Here is a 9,016-nt window from a genome sequence, read left to right as displayed (position 1 = left end):
ATTGCTTCCAAGGGAAAATCATTTGGACCACTATAGCTCAAGATATCACTCTCACAAGTCGTGGTATTGGATTGATTGAATGGCTTGTGTACTTAGTGAAACTTTTCCATGTTTTCATTCTTTCTAAACCACATACTTCATGATCATTTCCATAAGGTTCTAGATCCTATTAGGATTCGACCTTAACATGAAACTTATTCCTCGCATTCCCCTCTTTCCAAAAAGCTCTAATTTACTCCTTTTGGCTAAAAGAGCATGAAGTTGTGTTGGCTCAATGTCACCATGTTGCAAGCCTTCCTACATCACCTATTTGTTCTAATCCTTGAAAGTTGATCACACTCCTTTGCAGCAAGACTATTTTCCACTTAAGTGCACTTCAATCTTTACTCCTTTTAGCCAAGCAGCATGTTATACCATGCATGCATGTCATGTATCAGATTTTCCAAATGAAGGAAATGTGCTTTTGACCAAGCTTGCTTCATACACACTTCTTCCTAAGCTATAAGACATGTCCCTTTCATACTGCATATGAGCACCCAAAAGACAACATAACACACTCATTCCTCACAAGTCAAACACAACTTTGCATACCCAAGACTCATCTGCATTTTTGGACCAGCTTGCCCTCCAATGGGTGTGTACAAAGGGCAAAGTATAACACTTCATTTGCCGACATATATAAGTAAACTTTAACCTAGTTAAAGAGGAGGAGATCACTTTGGAAAAAAAAGTTTGGGAGCTGCAGCACTTCCCAAGAGCCTTTGTTTATTTCATTTCTAGATTCATTTTTGCTAATCATCCAACAACATCCTTGCTCGAAGAGAAGAACCAAGCCTCGTTGGTTTTTCTTCTGTAGCTCACTTGGAATCAAGAAACAGTGGAATTTTCTCCACTAGGTAGGTTATATTTTCTTCATATCACATCCATTTTGAAACATGTACATACTATAGGTGATCAATAGTGTTGATTGAAGTTATTTCATTGCATTGTTTTCACTTGTATACTCAAATATGTGATGTTTTAAGCATGCTAAAGTTTGATTATAATGAGTTTTCTCCAACTTTCATGCCACTTTTCTCTTAAACTAGACCTTATTTTTTAACTTGGCTTGAAATGCCATTGAAGTGCTCCATGAGTTCTATGTTTTGTCTTTTGATTTCATGCGTTTTCATGCACTGTAGAATGGGATATTAGGATTGGAAGTGATGCTTGTGGAATTAGGTTTAGGGTTCATGTTGCTTGGCTTAAGGTTGGGGACGATATGTTGGTTGTTTCTGATTGGTTAGGGATTGCTTTTGTCTTTTAGTGACTTAAGTTTATGTGACCGATTGATGGTCAAGTCCACATGTTTTTGTGCATTTTAATTCCTCATTTTAATTCCTCATTTTATGTGACCGATTAATGGTCAAGTCCACTTGTATTTAATTCTATTTAAAATATTTCTTGTAGGCCAAAAATATTAATTAAATTCATGAAGGACATTTCAAGCGTTATTTAATTTTTCATATTATTTATTTTATTTTTTAATTTATTTTAATATTTATTCCATCATTTTTTATTATATGTATATTTCTATGCTAACTTACTTTGTTAGGGCTTGATTTTAATTTTTCCTTTTTGAGTTTTAACCCAATATTTTGCACACTTGTAGACATATGTATATAGGTCTTTTAAGTTTCCATTCTTGTTTTGTTTGGTAATTTTGAGTCAATTTTGAATCTATTTTTGAAGGTATCTTTGTAGTGACTACTTTCTTATGCTAGTCTAAATGATCTAATTACTTGAACATATTTTACACATGGTTTTGAGAATATCTCAAGGTTATACTGTGATTTTGACCTCATCTTTCTATGGTTAATTTTTCATAATTTATCTTTGCTTCTAACTATTTTTCTTGAAATTAAGAAAGACATGTCTGTTTCCTTGTGTCATATTTATGCATTTAGTTGTTTGTTTTGGATTGAATTTGTGTAACCATTGGGGATCTCTCTCATTTTCTACCTTGATTTCATCATCATCGTCTAGTAAACTCAAATCCACCCATGTGAACTATTTTGAGCATCTCCACTTGGTTTTTTCTTAACTTACTTACCTTGGTTGCTTCTTACTTGCTCTAGGAGCCCTCAATTGGATTTTGCTTTGTGCATTCTACCTTGAATAACTATGAGTCTAATGGATTTTATTTCTCTTGCCTACACTTAGGTTTTACTTGGTCTTGGCAATCTTATTTATTTCTCTTATGATTCCTTGAGTGGTACTCCATTACCATTCATCATGATGACATATTAACAACTATATTCTTTTCTTCCTTGACCTAGTTTTGGGTTTGATAGATGGTGAAGCTCTTAAGAGTTTGGGATTCATTCTTTGGGTATCTTGATATTGTTATCATTCTATTTCTTTATGCCTCAATTCCATTTCACATTTCCTTTTACTTTGGATAAAGGACTCCTTGTTTGGATGATGTACATCTTCTGGCTTTGGTTATGCTTGAACTTTGAGCTTATGGTTTTGGTTGATACCTTTTGAAGTTTATAAGTTGTATTTGATTCTTTGAAGAAGATTTTTCCAATGTCCTGTGACCTATGAGCATCCCTCTTTTAATCTTTGTTCATCTGGTTGATAAATGATTCCTTTTCTAGGATGATATCTTTACTTGTTTATCAAGTTACTTGACTTTGATTTGTGTGTGAAGTTTGAATGACTTCTTTCATTACTCTTAGACCCCATCTTGACTTGATAACTTGTCTTCTGCTTTATCTCTTCCATGACTTGATATGGATTGTTATTATTTCATCTACCCTTTCATGACTTGATATGATTTGTTCATTTTCTATCTGTTTTTCCATGACTTAATATGGACTACTTTTGGTATGAATTGAACTACTTTATCTCTTTCATGACTTGATATGAATTGTCAGGTTTCTATCTTTTTGTCCCATGACTTGATATGGATTTCTATTTGCTTTTACCTTCTCCCATGACTTGATATGGATTGCTATTGTTTGTATATTATTTCCATGACTTGATATGGATTGTTATTGCTTCATTTATTCTTCCATGACTTGATATGGGTTGCAATTGTTTACATTCTATTTGTTCTCTCATTACATGATATGGATTGCTACTATTTTTTCTTTCTATCATGACTTGATATGATATTGTGGTGTTTATTGTCCCATGACCTAATTGAAGGTGAGAAAAACAAGAAAGGGGGGATTGAATTATTTTAGAAAATAAAAGCTTTTTCAAAAATAAGAACCCACAGAATTTTATACTGGTTCGCTTAGAAAACAAAGCTACTCCAGTCCACCAGGCCAAGGTTATTTCGCCTTCAAAAAGGACTTAATCCACTAATCTTGAAATATTACACAACCAATCCTCTAAGAGAATAGTCTCTTAGTCCTCTCAAGTATACAGACTACGCAGAGTCACTTGAGGAATAACAACAATTTAGCAAAATAGATTTGTAATAGAAAGTGCTTCTAAGAGTAAGCAAGTATTACAACAAAGTGTTAGAGCAAGAGTTTTCACGTATGAGCAACAGCTCGTGAAAAATTGAGAGAGAATGTGAATGACTTTTTCTGTGCATTGTTGTTGTGTCTCTCAATGAGGTAGACTGTCCTTTATATAATAGTGAGAAGAACCGTTGGAGTGATGACAAAATATTGGTCTTTGATGAGCATTCAATGTCATTACTTCTGTGTTTCTTGCTAAAACCATTTTGTCTCCCTGAATAACTTCTTTCTTAAAATACTTTCTTTCCATATGAGAAATTCTTTCTGTTACTCTTTCTGAACTTGGTGAATCTTCATCAGAGTCTTGTTGTATCGGAGTCATTCTTCAGAAGGAGATCATGTCTGAATTCATCAGAGCTTCTCAGAGTACTAGTCTTCTAGATCATAAGAACTAAGACCAATAGATGTTAGAGCTTCTGGTTCTTTTTACTGTCTTGCTTTTCTCAGATTCAGAACTTCTTGGGCGCACTTCTTCCTTAGCGGCATCTGATCTTTTAGCATTTTGTATCTGACCAGTGTTTGTATCTGATATAATGATCAGAATCCTCCGTTGCTGTTCAGAGTCCTGCACACTTAGAAAAATTTCATTAGGGTGCCATTTTTGGTTTCATCCTTTGTTATCATCAAAAACTTGGAATTCTATTGTAGAACCAATTTTGTTCTTTCAATCTCCCCCTTTTTGATGATGATAAAATAATTTTAATTTAGAGATGAAACATTTTTTGGATAAGAGTTTTAGATCAGATGGAAGTGAGCCCCCCCTGAGTTAAGTCTGGGAGTTCAGAAGTTCTTACCGGACCTTCCGTGATTTGGTGTTTCTAGCTACTCTCCTGCAAATTTATAAGTCAAAAATTAGAAACAATGTTTGTAGTGTTTTGATAGAAGTTATATATGTTTTCATCAGAGCTGTTTTTAGTTCTCCCCCTTTTTGTCAGAATCAAAAAGACTTAGTGAAAATCAATGAGCAAAAAGATATATATATATATATATATATATATATATATATATATATATATATATATATATATATATATATATATATATATATATATATATATATATATATATATATATATATATATTCATAGATAGCAGGTACAGAGGCCAGAAATGCAGAAAAACAAGAATGCAGGAAACGACAAGCAAACCAGAAGAACAACAAGCAACAGATAAGAATGCAAACAAATCCTAGGTGCCTAAGGGTTTGGAGGTGGAGGCATCCTCTGGAGCAGCTGGGTCAGCAGATTCTGAATGTTGACATTTACGGAATCCTGTTGATCCAATCTGGCTCGGACTTCCTGCTGTTCTTTCTGAAGTTCTTCAAGGGTTTTGAGGACTAGAGGGACAAAGGTGGAGGACTCCCCCTGAGTCAGAGCATCGTGTTCTACCCTGGCGGCAAATTATTCATCCAGACGAGCTGCTTCTTCAGTGGCAGCTTTGGCTTGTGCTTCAGTTTCAGCAGCAGCAGCAACATCAGCTAGAGCTTTGGCCTCAGCGTCCTTGATCCTTTGTAGTTCTTCTTGTTTTGCTTTCTCTTCAGCTTCTTTGCGTGCCCACTCCTCACCTTCCCTAGCTAGACGCTTTTGAAGTCTGATCTCAACGTCTCTGATAAAGTCGTTACGGACTTGCTTAGAGAGGCCCTTCAGCTTAAAGGCTTCAGAGGTCATCCAACTTATCACTTTGTTCCAGTGAGTGCTTACAGCGGAGGGATCACCATTGATGCCAGAGTTGATGGTCAGAGACTTGACCTTGTCAATCGAAGCTTCTGCAAACACCTTTATTGCTTCCTCAAGGGTTAGAAGGGTGTTTTCAGGTTCAGAGGCTTGGGGTGGAGAAGTGGGAGGGCTTAAGTGAAGTGTGGGAGTTTGTGGTTCTGCGGATGTATTTGGTGGGGGTATTTCAGAGTTGTTTGGTTGTGTTTCAGCGTGAATTGGTTCGGATGGTGGAGGGTTAGATGTGGTTGTGTTTAGGTCGTCTGTGGGTGAGGAGGTAACTTCTGGTTCCAGAATGGATTGTGTTGGCTGTTGAGAGGCCAGAGCACGTGTTTGGAGCTGAGCCAGAGTTGGGGAGTGAGGGTCAGATGGTTCAGTGTCTGATGAAAGGTTATAGTAGGGTGGTGATTCTGGAGAAGAAGAAGAGGAGGGTGAGGTTGTTTCGTTTAGCATTTCTTCTTCTGAAATGGGTAGAGATGTGGTGGCCAGGTTGAATTTTTGAGAGGGTTGGTTAGATGGTCTGGTGGTTGAGGGAGGATTTTCTGAGTTAGTGTATATGGGCGTTTGTTGAGGGATTGAGGAAGCAATAAACTTAACTTGTGCATAAGAAGGGAGAGAGACAGACTTACCAGAGGATCCAGTCAGAGGTATTGGAGGTCTTGATCTAGAAGATTCTCCTATCTTTGTTTTCTTCTCCTGATTTGTCTTCTCAGATGGTTCTCGTGGTCGCTTCATGAAGTCTGGAGGACATTCTGGCAGCCAGTCTAAGGAGAAGTCTGAGAACACTACTCCTTGTTTGCGCAGATCATCTACCTAGTACATTACTACCTCTGGAGGGTCGATCTTTGAGAACAGATAGAGTTCATTTGGGATCTTTCTCTGATCTTTAAGAGCTTCCTAGGAGGTGTCCAGAGTTGGTTTGACCCTTACTTGATTCAGAATTCCCATGCTCTTCAGATTGCGGGCGTTAAGAGCTCTCCCAGTATCTATCATCACGTCTTCCATGAGTCTGAACTGTATCAGATGGTCCACGAGACCGCTTTCAATCAGGACGTCAGAAATGAGCCTCCCGAGAGGAATGTAGTTTATGGGCTTCATGTTATTTGTGGTATCTCTCACAGAGTCTCTAAGATATTTGAAGAGGAGTGCAGGAAGGCAAACCTTCAGACCCTTGTGGATGCAGTACAAAATGCACTTCTGGTCTGTGTTGATGTAGTTTGAGGAGTTGGAGGCTGGGCGATGATGGATGGTGCCCAAGATGATCTTCAGCCAAACTCGGAGGTTCTAATGCAGTTCCTTATTCTTGGAGTGTTTGCCTTCAGCGTTCTGTTGGAAGATTGTTGGATTAATCTCATGGGACATATACTTTGCCCTAGGATTAATGTTGTAAATACGTCTTCCTCCAGCCTTCTCCATGCCTAGAAGAGCAGCAATAGACTTCTCAGTGATCACCATATTGACTCCTAGAACATAGGAGACGATGTAATGATTGTCAGCATCAGCAAATCTCCAGAATTCTTTAACCAAGTTGGTGTACACTGGACCATATAGACGTTGGAAGTAGTTTCCCCAACCTTGATTCTTCAGTTCTTCAGTGAGGCCGACACCGTTCCTTCGCATGTTGTCAAAATCAACCAATGATTCACACAATACTTCCAGCTTTTCAAAAGGTGTTGCAATATGGATATGAGGCTCACGATCAAGAATGTGAGGTTCTTTGTAGATGAGAGTGGAGACGACACCAGTAACTGCTGAGTTTGGAGTGCTTGAACTTGGAGCTTTCTCATTTGAGTTCATCTATTGAGAGAAGTTATACACTGATTGCTGTCGAGAATCCATGAAGATTGTTGATGAACTGGGTTGAACGTTGAAGAACTGGAGTTCACACTGCAGGAATGCCTTGAGAGAAAAAAACTTGCAAGAGGGTTTAGAGTGTTTGTGAGCGTGAAAAGTGTGCAATGTGTGAAGAGAAGAGTTTAAATACCCAAATTAGGGCGCATGCAAAACGACACACATAAATGAGTTTAGCACAAAAGCCAAGTACGCATGTTAGAGGGAGAATGATTACAACTCATAAATGATGTCTAATCCCAACATCAGCACACTGCTCAAGGAGATCTCAAGAGACTGTTTCTTGGTTACTGCTAGACAGCTGTCTAGAAGTTCCAAGGTCAGATGCAAGGTGCTCCACATGTTTGCTTTATCTGATCTTAAGGAATACCAAAGGGTTGGTTCCTGGAGATTTCTAACTCAGATGACTTCTAACTGGTAGGAGTATCAGAGTCAGATACAAAATCCAACTGTTTATATCAGAATCTTATTTCGCTATCTCAGAGGCACATTTTATTCAGGACACTTTTGAATGTTCAGATTCTTTAGAATAAAACAGAATCTATCTTCAGCAAGGGGTTTTGTAAAGATGTCAGCGCATTGATGGTCTGTATCAATGAACTTCAACATTACTACCCCTTTCTGGACATAGTCTCTAATGAAATGATGTTTTATTTCTATGTGCTTGGCTCTGGAGTGCAGAATAGGATTCTTGCTTAAACATATGGCAGCAGTATTGTCACAAAATATAGGAATGTTACTCTCAAAGATTTGAAGACCCTCTAGTTCATTCTTCATCCAGAGCATCTAGGTAGTGCATAATGATGCTGAAATGTATTCCGCTTCTGCAGTAGACAAGGCTATGGTTGATTGTCTTTTGCTGGCCTAGGATATTAGATTCTTTCCCAAGAGTTGACAATTTCCAGATGTACTTTTTCGTTCCATTCTATCCCCTGCGTAATCTGCATCACAAAAACCAGATAGTATATACTCTGATGTTTTCTCATACATCAGGCCCAGGTTAGGAGTTCCTTTCAGATATCTGAGTATTCTCTTAACAGCTGTTAAATGAGATTCTCTAGGATCTGATTGGAATCTGGCACAAAGACAAACACTAAATAGAATGTCAGGACGTGTAGCAGTCAGATAGAGAAGAGAGCCTATCATACCACGATAGAGCTTCTGACAAACCTTTTGACTAACTTCTTCTTTTTCCAGAATGCAAGTTGGATGCATGGGTGTCTTAGCAGGTTTGCATTCCGCCATTTCGAATTTCTTCAGAATGTCTTTTATGTATTTACTATGATGAATGTAGGTGGCTTCTGAAGCTTGATTGATCTGAATTCCTAGAAAGAACTTTAGTTCTTGCATTAAGCTCATTTCAAATTCTGCCTGCATTAGCTCAGAGAATTCTTGACATACAGAGGAGTTAGCAGAACCAAAGATGATATCATCAACATATATCTGGCATATCATGAGATCATTATTAATGTTTTTACAGAAGAGTGTAGAGTCAACTTTCCCTCTGGTAAAATCATGTTCCAGAAGAAAATTACTTAATCTTTCATACCAAGCTCTGGGAGCTTGTTTTAGTCCATATAAAGATTTCTTAAGTTTAAAAACGTGTTCAGGACAATTTGAATTTTCAAAACCTGGAGGTTGATTGACATACACTTCTTCTGATATATACCCATTAAGAAATGCGCTCTTGACATCCATTTGATACAGTTTGATAGAATGATTTATAACAAATGAAACAAGTAAGCGAATAGATTCTAACCTGACGACTGGGGAAAAGGTTTCATTATAGTCAATGCCTTCTTGTTGTCCGTACCCTTGAGCCACCAGTCGAGCTTTGTTTCTGACAACTTCTCCTTTCTCATTCAGCTTGTTTCTGAACACCCACCTGGTTCCGATAATGTGAGTGCCTTTAGGTTTAGGAACAAGATCCCACAC

General features: G+C 37.7%; 1 protein-coding gene across 1 annotated transcript; it reads right to left on the bottom strand.

Annotated features, from left to right (window-relative positions):
- Positions 1 to 4,918: 4,918 nt before the first annotated feature.
- LOC127100804 (uncharacterized) lies at positions 4,919 to 5,965 on the bottom strand. The gene has a single exon (XM_051038084.1). The coding sequence runs from the start codon at positions 5,963 to 5,965 to the stop codon at positions 4,919 to 4,921; it is 1,047 nt and encodes a 348-aa protein (XP_050894041.1).
- Positions 5,966 to 9,016: the final 3,051 nt, after the last annotated feature.

This window comes from Lathyrus oleraceus, chromosome 1 (genome assembly GCF_024323335.1).
Source record: "Lathyrus oleraceus cultivar Zhongwan6 chromosome 1, CAAS_Psat_ZW6_1.0, whole genome shotgun sequence".
NCBI lineage: Eukaryota > Viridiplantae > Streptophyta > Magnoliopsida > Fabales > Fabaceae > Lathyrus > Lathyrus oleraceus.
The sequence above is the reverse complement of the archived record's forward strand: the minus strand, read 5'-3'. Positions and strand labels throughout refer to the sequence as shown.

What these genes read in the sequence shown, in the direction of transcription:
- LOC127100804 (XM_051038084.1), bottom strand. Translation starts at nt 5,965, where the DNA reads ATGAAGCGACCACGAGAACCATCTGAGAAGACAAATCAGGAGAAGAAA.